Source organism: Pseudopipra pipra, chromosome 26 (genome assembly GCF_036250125.1).
Source record: "Pseudopipra pipra isolate bDixPip1 chromosome 26, bDixPip1.hap1, whole genome shotgun sequence".
NCBI lineage: Eukaryota > Metazoa > Chordata > Aves > Passeriformes > Pipridae > Pseudopipra > Pseudopipra pipra.
Genome location: NC_087574.1, coordinates 4,077,383 through 4,090,719, shown reverse-complemented (window position 1 = coordinate 4,090,719; position 13,337 = coordinate 4,077,383). Strand labels below are relative to the sequence as shown.

General features: G+C 56.9%; 2 protein-coding genes across 9 annotated transcripts in view; both read right to left on the bottom strand.

Annotated features, from left to right (window-relative positions):
* The window catches only part of ZNF385C (zinc finger protein 385C), a 56,079-nt gene that overhangs the window by 14,103 nt on the left and 28,639 nt on the right, over positions 1–13,337 (bottom strand). The gene's annotated exons all lie outside the window — the stretch shown is intronic.
* Positions 1,458–8,717, bottom strand: C26H17orf113 (chromosome 26 C17orf113 homolog). Of its 3 annotated transcripts, none has more exons than XM_064636310.1 (3): positions 7,531–8,717; positions 4,634–5,261; positions 1,458–3,620 (listed from the first exon to the last, which is right to left on the bottom strand). In XM_064636310.1, the coding sequence occupies exons 2-3, from the start codon at positions 5,150–5,152 to the stop codon at positions 2,088–2,090; spliced, it is 2,052 nt and encodes a 683-aa protein (XP_064492380.1). In that variant the 5' UTR covers positions 5,153–5,261; positions 7,531–8,717; the 3' UTR covers positions 1,458–2,087. The 3 variants fall into 3 exon arrangements, with proteins under 3 accessions (XP_064492380.1, XP_064492379.1, XP_064492378.1); XM_064636309.1 differs by lacking the exon at positions 7,531–8,717 and adding an exon at positions 7,007–7,109; XM_064636308.1 differs by lacking the exon at positions 7,531–8,717 and having other exon boundaries at positions 4,634–6,976.

Genomic DNA, 13,337 nt, shown 5'->3' with positions numbered 1-13,337 from the left:
CCCCCCGTTCCACAGGTAGCATCCAGGTCTGACCAAGAGATGCCAAAGCCCACAACGTCACTGCTATGATGCTGCACATCCTCTGCCCGGGGCTCAGACAGAGCCATCAGATCCTGCACATCCTCTGTCTGGAGCTCAGCCTGGTTCCTGTCGTGCAGACAAGTGACTCTCAGAGGGGTCTCTTGGAATTTAAAGGTGTATTTCAGCCTTACATTTAACCAAGCCCCCAAGACCATGCATGGACACAGTCCCCAGCCTGTTCCCCAACCCTTCACTCCACGCAGCCACTGAACACACACCTGCAGCAGGTTTTCTCCTGGTCCCTGCAAGGCAGAGCAGAGCAACTGTTGTGCTCTCACACCCCATGCATGTGAACCTCCCAGAGCTGCCTCTGAAGGCAGCAGGGCCAACGCTGCAGGTTCTCATACAAACACGAGTCTGCCAAGGACCCATCTCCGCAGACGCTGCTGCCTCAGAGAGCATCTGGTGCAGAGTCTGCCCAGGCCAGATGGAGAACGGAGCTGTTTACTCACACACAGGCAGCCTGGCTCCCTCCCGCTAGGGAGGTGTTCTCAGCAAATTTTGGTGGTGTCTCCAAATCCTTACACAGGGCTTTAAAACTTTGCCTCTGACCAAGCATGGGCTGAACTCACTCCAGCTCTTTCCAGGAGGCCTCCTGGGAGACACGTGTGCTCCTCAATGCCAAAGGCTGAGGGATTGAGGAGAAACACCCAGTCACAACACTGGACCACAACAGCAGCACCAGTGCAGCCCAGGCACCTCTGGGATCCAGACCAGTAACAAACAGATTGCAACACACTGGACTCCTGGAGCAACCAGACCATGGGGGAGCAGGTGGGGCAGCTTTTGACAACCCCAGCAGAGAACTCGGCCCACAGGATTCAACTAAGGTGATGCTTCGGGGTGCTGCATTGGGTTTACTGCTGATTAGAATCAGTCAGATCTGAAGGAAACAGCCTTCCAAGTCAAAACCAGCAGAGCCCTGTCATGCTGGAACACACCACGCAGCACCCCAGCCCCACTCAGCCACCATGCCAGCACTCCCAGACCCGAGGGCAGAGGTGCCCAAGCCCCTGCCCACCACGGGCACCAACAGCTCTGCTCACCTCAGGATAAAGAGAGTAACACTTCAGAGGAGGAATACAAGCTGAACACCTCTGGATGGTCTCAAAAGCAGGTGTTGAAGGACTTTCTCTTGGGCAGCAGGTTGCCGAGAGCTCAGGGTGCAAAGGGAAAGCTGGGACATGTGGACATTTTGGAAAGACCAGAAATACACTACTGATTATTTCTGGACGCCGATCATAATTTATTCTGTCCTTGCAAAAAAAGTCCCTTTATATATCTTTAAACTTTAAGCACTAGGAAAATTAAGTTAGACCTTTTTAATACATATATTTATATATATATATTTATATATATACACACATACACATATGTACACAATGACGCATTTAAAATTATATTTCCTTGGCCATTACAATATCATTCCCTAAATCTCTTGCTCTTGAAATGATCATGACTTGATGCCACTGCTAAAAATACTCTGTGCTGTGCACAAGGAACACCAACACGACACCGCCAGGCATGTCGGGGTCGACTCCAGGCTGGGAGGATGTTCTGCCTTTTCTGCATTCGCTCTCGAGGCTCCAGAACAACAGAAATCTATTATTTTTGCAGAGTATTAAGCAGAAGCTGCTGGGTATCTTTGTGCAAAGGCAACATGACATTTGAGCTCAAGAGAAGATTTGCCTTCCTACCCCTAAAACAAAATAATGACAAACCCTTGGAGAAAAATCATTGCAATTTGGGACCTTACGTGGCCCCAGGCTTTTGAATTCTGGGCAATTCAGCCAGATGCTTGGTGGATGAGCGAGGGGTGGTCATAGGACCAGCATGGCTTTGTGAAGGATCCTGTTTCCTCTTCCCAGCACGGAGCAGGTCACCATCCACCGCGGCCGCCCAGCCCCACAGTGACCAGCGACGTGGAAAGGCAGCATTGAGCTGGTGCTGGGCACTGCCTGCAGGCCCCGGCTCCCGCCCGAGGGCTCAGCCCTCACTGGCCACGCTCACTTCACCTGTGTCATGATGAACCCAGACTCCCTCATGCTTTCGTAGTACTCGATGGCCAACGCGAAGTCAAACTCACTGATGGCCGGCCCGTCGATGGCGATCTTCATGAGGTCAGAGAGCCCCTCGTCCTTCGTCCGGCGCGACCGGCTGCGCTTCAGCAGCTCCCGGCCCCGGCTGATCTTCTCGGCGAGGACCGAGCCCAAGGGCAAGGCCAGGGCGATGGCTGCCAGGACAGCAAAGTCTGGGAAGAGCTCGTGCATCTCAGAGCTGCTGTAAACCAGCTTGACACAGAGGTCCTTGAAGGAGAGCTGGCTGAGGCTGAAGACGATGCGCTTGAAGAGGGGAAAGTCGCTCAGGGCCCTCTCACTCACCACCACCCGCGAGTACGCCTGCAGCAGGAAATTCAGCTCGCTGACTCCATAGCTGCCAATGTCCTCCAGAGACTGGGGATAGCACTTGGGGTTGAAAATGGCTGAGAAGGAGCTGATGGCCTCCAGAACGCTGATGGGGAACCTGTCTAGCAGGTTGCCCCGCACACTCTCCAGGTAGGTCTCCTTCAAGTGCTCAAAGTGCTTCAGGTGCACCTGGGAGCAGTTGGCCAGCTCGATACCCTTGTAGTAGAGGCGGCTCTCACCCTCCTGGCCGTCCCGCGGGTGCTCGTTCATCTCGCTGAGGAACTCCTGGAGGTTCTGGCCGCTGGTGCTCTGCTGGGCCTGCAGCGTGGCAGCCGTGGCCGAGACGATGGGCTTCAGGATGGAAAGGTCAAAGTCCTCGATCTGGAAGAAGCGACTGAGCTTCTGGAAGATGGGGAGGACGTCCAGGAGGATCTTGGTGAAGGCCACAAACTGGAACTTCTTGAGCTCTTCGCAGAGGCCACGGGCCACAGGCGAGTGCTCCGCCTCGCTCTCCAGCAGCAGCACCAGTGTGGGCCACGAGGAGTCAATGGCTTCCACAGCTGGGAAGATAGAAGTCCAGTGGATGGCTTTGGGGCTCCTGAGGTCTATCTCACAAAGGTCCAGGACGCTCCACAGCTCCCGCAGGCCATCGCTTCCCCCCCGGAAGCTGGAGTAGAGCCTGTACACAGCATCCACAGTGGTCTCGTACTTCTGGAGGTACTCAGTGGTGCCGATGGTCTCAGCTGGCAGCAGGGAGCTGCCGTGGGACAGGCAGTGCATCTCGGTGAGGAGCGGGCAGAGCGAGGTTAGCGCGGTCCCCACCCCGTTCAGCCGCTCAGCCACCAGCGAGGTGCTGTTGGCACTGAGCCAGGCGAGCTTCATGGTGGGGATGCCAAAGGAGCGCATCACCTCACCCACCTTGCCCGCCACGGTGGAGGCCTCCCCGGCGGGCAGCTCAAAGCTGCCCAAGAAGGCAGTGGAGGTCTGCCCGTTGCAGGGGGAGACAGTCGTGGTGAACATGGCGAGGCTGCGGTGCTCCAGGACATCCACTGTCTCATCCACCACCAGCCCCACAAACGGCGAGGCTTTGATCCTGTGCCTGTCCTCGTTGTGCAGGACTTTGGCGATGGCTGCCTGAGCCAGTTGAAGGAGGGGCACAGGGAGGGAGAGAGAAACACAAATGAGGTTCAGAGACAGCAGGAGACGCGCAGCCCCCAGCACACAGCAAGCGGCCGGGCTCCCACCCGTGGGCTCCTGCAGCAGCACAAGGGCCCAAGCCAGGGAAAAGCCCTTATGCAAGCTGCACACACAGGCTGGAAATCACTTTCCTTTTCCTTATAATAAACTGCCTCCTCTCATCCCTGTCTGGCAGCCTGAGCACCATGTGAAGCTGCTGAGAGCTTGGAAGGCCCTGCCCTGAGCTGGGGGTCAGAGCCCCACAAGCTACAGCAGGACCCAACACCAGCAGCAGCACCAAGACACAAGCCCCCAGCACCCCATTCCTGAGCCGCTGCCTGTGCCGGCCACAAGGCAGGACACCGGGAACCTGCCTGCTCAGTTCAACTCCAGCAGTTCCATCAGTGCTTCACTGGCCCAGCATGGGCAGGAGCAACAGCAAAACTGCAGCTTTTCTGTCTTTTTTCTGTCTTTTGCTTCTTTGCTCATTTTCCCCCATTTCAGGCACACACCCCAGCTTGGAGGGGAAACTTCCTGTGTGTGTGTGTGAGTGCTGTAAGGATCACCACAGGCTGGAAAACCTAATTAGTGGGTTTAGTCTATCTGCAGCAAAATAAGGCTCTGCAGAGAGCTCAAGAGCCTGGCAAATGGCCAAGACTCACTAAAAATTTAATTTGATTTTAGCAGGCACGAAGCGTTTGTAAAACTCAGAAAATCCTTTCTAAACTCTCTGGCTACTTGATCTTCCTGAGCACTCAGTTTAGGGCAAAAGAGGAAAAACCCACGGTGCCCGTGTGCTAATTGAACTCCGGAGCTTTCATCCTGCAAGCAGCATGGCAAGGCTCAGGGAGCTCCCGCCTAGCTGGTGGGCACAGACACCCTGCTGGCTCTGCCGAAGGCAGCGGCTGCACAGCACTGTCCAGCCCTGCTGGCCGTCACACAGGCGCAGACCCCCAGCCCCGCACACCCACCTGCATCTCCCTGACGCTGCCGGGGTGGTAGTACTCGCTGTGCTCCGAGGCCAGCAGCGCCTGGCACAGGTTGAACTTCTGGAAGTTGAGCAGGGAGGAGCACTTCTCATCCGGGATCTCCTCCTTGGCCATCCAGTAGACGGTGGTGAGGACAGCCACCTTCGCCGGGTTCACCTCCACCTTGATGACCGAGTGCAGTTCGGGGTGGCCGTGGACCCGGGTCTCGAAGGCCAGCTGCTCGCGGTTCACGGCCAGCGCCTGGCGGTGCGCGCCGGAGGTGACGTGCCGCAGCAGCGCGTGGCGCTGGAAGTTGTCCGTGCCCACGGTAAAGGCGTTCTCCGCTTTACCGTGCTTGTTCTTCACCAGCGCCTGCCGACACTCTATGCAAAACATGAGTTTCCTCTCATAGTCAAACTCCAGCCAGGTAAATTCTTCCTTCCAGTGCTCATTGAAATAGCGTTTACACTTTTTATTGGAATTGGAAGTTTCCCCAGCTGGCTTTTTCCCTGGAGGCACCATACTGCTGTGGCTGGGAAATCAAACACTACGGTTGAACCGCGCCGTGCCTTGAGGAGCAGCCTGCACATTTAATTTAGTAAGAAGGTCTATTACCACTCTCCTGGTCCGACTGGAGATGAAAGAGACACAAGGGAAAGGGATTAGGGCCCTGCAAACCTCAGCCAGGGCTCAGCGAAGGGCTGTGGTGGCATGGCGATGGTGGTGTGGTGACAGCGGTGGTGACAGTGGTGCTCAGGGCAGGCCAGGCTATGCGACAGCCCCAGCACCATGCGGGGGCATCCCACTGAGTGCCGGCATCACCGGCAGCTCTCGGTGTCACTGGTGGGACTGGTGCATGCACACACAGTCCCACTGCCACAGGAACACCCACACACTTCCCTCCGGAGCAGCCCTTCCCACTGCACTGATGCTGGGAAGGTGAGGAAGGCTCAGAGCTGGATGAAACACCCAAACAGGAACATTCAGCCCCAGAGGAGCAGCACCTGCCAGCGGTGGTGAGTGCCAGGGCTCTGGAGCAGCACAAGGGTGACTGGGAGACAGCTCAGACACAAGTGCCTGTGAGCACACGTGTGTGCTCTCAGTCCTGCCTGGCTTGTCTCTATCCCAGGGAATTGCTGAAGCCGTGGCAGGTCCCATGGCAGCGGGCTGTGCTCTGCACAGTCAGGGCCAGCCCAGCATCCCTCCCAGGGGATGACACACTCAACCTGCTCCAGCTCAGGCTCCCGAATATCTACTGAGCTCCAGGCTGCAAAGCAGTTACCCACGTAACCAAACCAGGAGCTGCAGGGTTTAAGCACTCACTCGACCCCTTACCCACATTTCAGCCCCACTCAGTCCAATTCTCACATTCCTCCATGAACTGGATTGAAAATCCAAACTGAGCCTTGATAAAGGTGATGGGAAGAGGAAGAGCAAGAATGTAGCACATGGTGAGGAAGGGACAGAACCAAAATGCAGAGGAAAATGGAAAGAACATGGACATTTAGCAGCAGCAAAGCCGGGAAATACCATCAGTCCATGTGACTTGCTGAGAAACCCAAGAGGAACTTGGGTTTTTTTCTGAAGAACAAATGTCCCAAACCAAAGCCATTACCACAGCCCTTGGGGAGCAGGGGGAACCCTCACAATTAGGCATTAGAGTAACACCCCAAACTCCCAGTGCTGTGAGTGCCCACTCCCATAGATGCTGGGCTTCCCATGGGGTGCCCTGGGCAATGCTGGCAGGTGGTCCTGGAGTGACCAGCACCGCAGCTGCCTGGCACAGCAACCCCATCCCAGTGCCAGCAAGGCACCCAGCTCCTCCAGCTGCAATGGGACAGTGCACGGCCCCAGGGAGTGGATTCCTCTGCTCTCTCCCTGTCATTGACCCCATTCACTCCCACCCCATCCAGCACAGCCCACCCTCCAGCACTCGCTCCAGCAAAAACTGCTGCCTTGGAAAGAAAAAAAAAAAAAGGCAGCAATTAGTGTGTAGGGAGCATGGGGTCAGGGGAAACTTGGGATGGAGCAGAGCACCGCAGCACCCCTTCCCGAGTGACCCGTGGTGCTCCAGAACCAGTCCTGGCACCAACCCAGCACCCCTCACTGCTGCTGCCCACGGGGAAGAGCAGCACATCCTGGGCGACTCGGCAGCAGCAGCTCGAGATGGGGGTGACACTCCAGTCCCCACACCAGCCTGCTTCTCCCCCGGTCGGGAAGTTTGGGCAGGATCAGGATTCACTTGCGAGAGGACAAGCTGCTGCCCCGAGCCCCGTCCCCGGTGCATCAGCCCCGGCTGCGGGTGAGCGGGGCAGCCCCAGCGCCCAGCCCAGCCCAGCGTGCCCACCCCGCTCACCCACCCCTACATATACGTACCATGGAAAGGCCGCCATAAGCTTTGGGGCGTTGGGGCGGCGGGGGGAGGGGGGCTTGCAAACTTCCCAGATTTTGTTTTTTAAATAGGAAAAAAAAAATCTACTTAAAAAAAAAAAAAACCTACTAAAAAAAAAAGAAACCACAAACCCAAACCCAGCCAAGCAGCAACGCCAAGCCAAAAAAGAAAACGAAACGAAGCGAGGTGCTCAGGAGGCAGCAGCAGCAGGACCCCGCACTCCGCATCCCGCACCCCCGAGCGCGGCGGCTGCGGGAACAAAGCCTGCGGCGGGCGCCGGCTCACGGGAGCACGGGAGCAGCCATCTTGCTGCGAGGACCGCCGGGCTCGCGGATGCTCCCGGCAGCCCACGGCGGCAGTGGCCACTAGCGGTGGCCAGCACCGGGAAGGCCGCGTGGCCGCGGCTGGGCCGCGGGGACAGCGGACGCAGCAGCCGCGCCGCGGGCTCTGGCCCCCCCTGGGGATGGGGAGCGCACGGAGCTGCGCCCGGTGCCCGCCGCGGGCTCACCTGCCGGCACGCCTTTTTGCCCAAGGTGCGAGGAGAGGTGGGCGCTGAGCGCCCAGGAACTCCCCCAGGGATCCCCACATTTGCGTCCGGCCAGGAGCGGTGTCCCCGGGTTTGGGCAGAGCCGGGATGCGAGTGCCCCGCGCACGGGCAGAGCGACCCCCAGGCACGGAGATTCGGCAGGATGCAGGTCCAACAGCGCAACGTGTTCCTGTTTACCCGTGCTCCTGGTCCATAGTTGCAGGGCTGAGTCTGAAACCCACCCCCTCATCTCGGGGCTCCCCAGTGAGCACAGCGGCTCCTCTCATCCCCCAAAAACTTTCTTTTAGAGCTAAATGCAGGTGAGGTTTAGAGCCCCTCAGCTTCTTCCAGAAACAGGGTTTTGTGCCACCTTTGCTTTCCCCCAAACGATCCCAAAGGACACCAGTGTCCTGCAGGACCCCTGACAGGAACTCCACTCCTTGTTCCCCAGCACAGACCCTGTGCCTGGGAGCTGAAGGGGATGCTCCCACCCCGACTCCCCCTGCAGAGTCAGGGTATGGGGAGGGATGTGGCCCACCGGAATGTGCCTGGATTAGGGGCTGCATTGTACCTGGCTCCGGCTGGCTCCACAGCAGGGGGGTCTGGCAGCCTCCGGTGAATTCCTCTCTTCAGGCTCCTCCACATATCCCCGGGCAAGAGGCTCTTCCTGCTCTGGGGACATTCCTGCCTGGCCACCTTAGCCCAGGGTTAATGAGAGCAGGAGCTAGTGAAACCAAAGCTGGCTCTCAGGGTGAAAACATGCCCGATTTATTCTTGTGCTAATGCCTCGAGAAAAGAGGATTGAGCCTTTTTAATGAGTTTTTAGGCAGGAGCCTACTGCATCCCCTGGTTCCCAGCATTCAGAGCAGGACTGCAAAGGTCAGCAGTCCCAACTGAACAGTGGCTGGGGCCAATCCCGCTTCCCATGGGGACCCCATCAAGCCCCTGCACTGGGATCCACCAGCAGGACCGGTGGATTCCAGTTGGGAACACCCTCTGCCTGCTCTGTGCCAGCAGCACGGCTGAACTCACTGATCCCTTCTGCCCAGCATGCCCATTTCTGCTGGAAGCCTCCAGCTTTAACATGGGTTTTGGGCAGTGTTTGCAGGATGTCCCTGACCCTGCCGAGCACCCTGCCCTCGCATCCCTGCCAGATATCAGATGTCCTTCCTAAAGGAACTGAAGTGCAGATACTCCTGTTTACCCCTGTGCAGCAGCAGCCGCCTTGGCCCGAGCGAATCATTGCTATTTTTCCCTGCTGTGCTGTGCCTGGGAGCTGGGCAGGCAGGTGCCCCATTGCACCAGCACATCCATCATCTGCACAACATGAGGGCGGCCATGGCCATGAGCCACAGTTTCCATCTGAGCCCCGTTTTCCATTGGAGTCCCACCCATCTGGTGGCTGGAGCAGACCCCAAGCACATTGCTCCCACTGGGATGCTCCAGGCCAGTCCCTGACACTCCTGCCAGCACTCCAGCCCCACATCCATGGCTGGGTTTCCCAAGGGTTTCTCATTACATCTGTAAGGAGCTGAACAGAAGAGACCAAATGCTGCCATATTACCCCAAAAGATTTTAAATCCCTGAGTCCAAAGATATTTATGAGATTTTGTTTCCATTCCTGCTCTAAGCCAGTCAGGCTCTGGGGGATGACGCACACTCTTCCCGCAGGGAAGCAGAGGTTCTGGTGTTCCTGAAGCTGCTGACCCCAGGGAGCCCCATCCCCGCACAGCCCCCGGTTCTCCTGCCCACCCACCCCGCGGTGCCTGGCTCCACCAGCCCCCATCCCCAGCCATCACAGAGGATGGGGCAGCACCCTGCAGGACCCTGCTCCCCCTCTGCACCCAAAACCCTGGCTGTGACAGCCCCCAAAATGAACTGGGAGGATGCATGGGAGGGAGGACTCACAGGAGCTGCCCGGCCGCATCCCTCGCACCCGAAGGTGGTGACAGCTCAGTTCAATCTCTGCCGTGTGTGGCGGAGGGGGGAGGCAGAGAGGAGCCGCTGTCTCGTGTGGGAGAGAGCACCCGGCACCGTGTCAGCTCAGCCAAATTAAAAATACTCCTGCAGCCCCCGGGCTGGTGCCTGGACAGGCGGATCTGACAAGGACAGCTCCTGTGGGATCTGCAGAGACTGGAGGGACACGGGAAAGAGAAGGTGCTCCCACGCAGGGAAGGGGATGGGGCACATGCTGGAGGACCCCAGTATTTCCCTGCTGTGTCCCAGCTCTCCCACACAACTCGGGGTGCTTGGGGGGGGCTGTTCCTCCTCTGCCGGGGGGGCCCTTCCAGCACTGCTGTGGGCACAGAGGGCCTGGCTCCAGCACACTCAGGTCCTTGTGGAGGAGCCTGGGTGGGTAGTGGGCCATGGGTGCTGCTGGAGAAGAAGCCCCCTGAGCTGCTGACTTGGGAACCCCCCACATCTCCCAGCCACCGTCAGCTTGCAGGATGCTGCCTCGTGCTTCCTTCCCCTGCACAGCCTTGTCACAACCTTCAGCTGCGTGACTGCAGCTGGCAGGGAACAAGCCTTGAAATAAACTCGAATGACATCCCTGCAAACTCTGGACATGGCCACAACAGGATTACTGGGCTGGGGAGGGGGGGTCATGCTCATCTCTCCCCGCAGGCGACCCCAGCTCTGGGCTGAGGCTCCTCAGAGCAGCAGCTGAGAAGGGCAAAGCCCTTTTGTCGAGGAGCAGAAGCAAGGACAGGGTGATCTTCCTTTCTGGGCTCCCTCCAGTCCATGCACCTGGTCCTTGGGAGGCAACTCGACTGCATCCTGCTCCCCGAGAGCCACAGGGAGAATCACCCCACACCACCAAGGTCAAAAACAGCTGCTGAGGAGCAAAACTGGACGTGGGTTTTGCTCTATCAAGCCTCTTTTCCTCCCCCTGTCCACAAACATCGAGTCCAACTGCCTTTGGATTTTAATTCCCAGCTTTCCCTATCTGCCAGGTAATGATCTGAAAAATCAGCATTTAGTGATGCCTCCCCCAGCAGAGACTTCAACCACCTCTGCACAGGTACCAAGGGGCTTGGGAGGGATCTGGGCTCATCCTGACCCAGGGGCAGTGAAAAGGAGGTGGCAAACACTGAACCCTGATCTGGCATCCACTTCCCACAGCCCTGCCCAACCCTCCCTGGGTAGTTTGGGAGAGGTCAGGGTCTTCTCAAGAGACTGAGAGCTCAGGGGGGCACCAGAGCCACAGATCAGTTTAGTCTTTATTCTGAGCACTGTATAAATCGTACAAATTACAGCCAAGTCCAATTCATTACAGCCAAGGAGCGGCTGACAGAAATGAAAAGGGAGCAAAGCTCCTCAGATTGATGCTTTCTCACCATTCCAGTGAAATAACCAATTTGGAACAAATTAGGGGCTCCCGTCTCCACCAGCCTTTTGAATTGCCTCCAAGCCAACGCACATTTTTCACAGAGCAGCATTTCTTCCATTAGCAGTGAAAATTAATGATTTCTATTATTGAAGCACCTGAAGGCAGGTACCTCCCTCACACAGCCGGGGCTGGGCTGGCACCGAGCCCCCGGAGAGCTGAGAAGAGCCTCGAGGAGACAGACAGGTTCAGAGAGGATAAGGGACATGGCCAGGGCCACCCAGCAGGTCAGTGGCAGAGCCAGGCTCCAGGCCAGTGGCCATCCCTTCTCAGTGGTGCCATCCCAGACGTGCCAGAGCGATGCACACAGACCACCACAGCAACACCCAAACCACTGCACGTGACTGTGCCACAGCTGCCCCCAGCAACCCCCCAAGCAGTGAAACCACGTGGGCTCCAGCCAGTCCCAGCTTTGCTCAGGAAGGGAGAAAAGGGGAATTGCCCCATTTTCAGGGGAGCCCGCCAACCCACACTACAGGGGAGCAAGTCCTGAGGGGCCAAGAGGGCTTTTAAACCCCAATCCACTCACATATTCCCCCTCTTAAGTTTCATAGCCCTTTGCCTCCCCCCACCTGCTCTCTCCTCCCAGCATTACTCCCTGAGCACAGCTCCATCGAGGCTGCGCCGACGGGCTGAAGTGTGTAAGCCCCCACCACGGCTGCCCCACAGCCAGGCTTGGTCATGATCAGGGTTTGGAAGATGACACACATCCGTCATTATTTTTTAATTAGATTTTTATTTCCTACCTCTAGTATTTCATTGTAATTTCCGCCACTCCTACCCAGGCCACGCTAATATAATCACTCCGGCGGAGAGTGGGAGCAGCCAGCCCACTTGTTCCAACATCCCGCTCAGGAAAGGCAAAAAAAAAGCAATTTGCTAAATCCCCAGCCCCTGCAGTCATTACAAGCTCGAGGACATCAGGTGGGTGCTGGAACAGACCATCAAAGCATCAGTGCTGGCAGCACCTGCCGGGAGCATCAGCACCGAGAAACTTAAAAAAAAAGTCCATGTTTGCTCAAAATACTTGTTAGCAATTCATTATTGGAGGTGAGGCATAATTAAAAATGGGCTAAAGAGATTTGTGAATTATACCCTCGGCTTGATGCTGGAGATGCAGTGATATTTTCTAGCCCACATCATCCTGGAGGTCAAGATTAGATGACAGCTTGGTCTAAAAATACTCTGAAGGGTAGGCTGAGGCTGTTGGAGGAGGTCGGAGCCCCCTGTGCCCCCCCCCCAGGTTTCACTCAGGGTTGAAACCAGGGGACAGATGTTTCCCCCAGGACATTGCTTGGAGCAAGCCCCAGTAATAAAAACAACCGCTGCATTTACAGGGAAAATTCACCCAAAACAACCACAGGGAGAACTCCATCCCACCATCTGCCAAAGGAGCCCCAAAGCCAAATCCCGTGGCTGAGTGGGGCCGGGCTCCCCTCACCATTACCCCCCACAGCTTCCAGAGGGCTGGAATCACCATGCAAGCCCTATACAACCATCACGTTCCTCCACCCAGAGTTACATGGTCCCAGCACAGGATTGCCAGCAAGCCCAGAGCACTGCAGGGTCAAAACTGAAGCTTTAGTGTCTATTCAAGATTTCCTCCACGTTTGAGACCACAACATGAAAAGCAAGCTCTGCTGTTGGTTTTTGTTTGTCTTTTAAACCTGCTTTGCCTGACAAGTATTCCAGATAAATATCCCGAGTAGTGTTACACGTTCCAGAGATACAGGGAAAGAACAGCTTGGAGAAAAGATTGTGTTTCAAACTATTAGAAAAATTAAAGTGATCCATGGGAGACAGCTGGGGCTGCAGCCACCTCGATGTGGGCACCTCAGCGCGGCCCTGACCGATGTGCCAGACCAATGACATCCGTGTTCCCGGCTCCAGCAGCCAGAGGCACCCACAAGCACACGCCAGTGACATGTTACCAGAGGAAAGCGAGTGCACGGCAGCCTGCAGACGTGCCTGTGCTCACACGTATGTGCACACCACACACGTATGGACACGTGTGGAGAGAAGCGGCGCCGCTGCCCACAGGGATGTGCCGGACCCGTTGCTGCCAGTGGCCAGGGCCACGCTCCCTCCCCAGCGCCTGCCACAAAGTTAATGCTGATAATACCAAAACCACTAAAATTACCAGCCCTGAATCCACGTGAAACGGGTCCAAGAGCAGAGTCATGCTCTGTTTGCTGCCGCTGCTCCGCTCCTCAAGCCCGTGATGGCCAAGCCTGGCCACGGAGCTCCACCACCAGCCACCTGGCCACCCTCGCCAGGACACTGCCGGCGCTCCCCACAGCCTCATTCTGCACAAAAAGCACCAAAACATTTGCATCACAGTCGCAGCAGAAACACAAGTTGGAACTGACACCCAGATAAAGAGCAAGGGCAAAATCCAGCC

What these genes read in the sequence shown, in the direction of transcription:
- C26H17orf113 (XM_064636310.1), bottom strand. Translation starts at nt 5,152, where the DNA reads ATGGTGCCTCCAGGGAAAAAGCCAGCTGGGGAAACTTCCAATTCCAAT. An exon ending in GCAGCGTCAGGGAGATGCAG is followed by an intron (nt 3,621 to 4,633) that starts GTGGGTGTGCGG and finishes CAACTGGCTCAG; the next exon opens with GCAGCCATCGCCAAAGTCCT.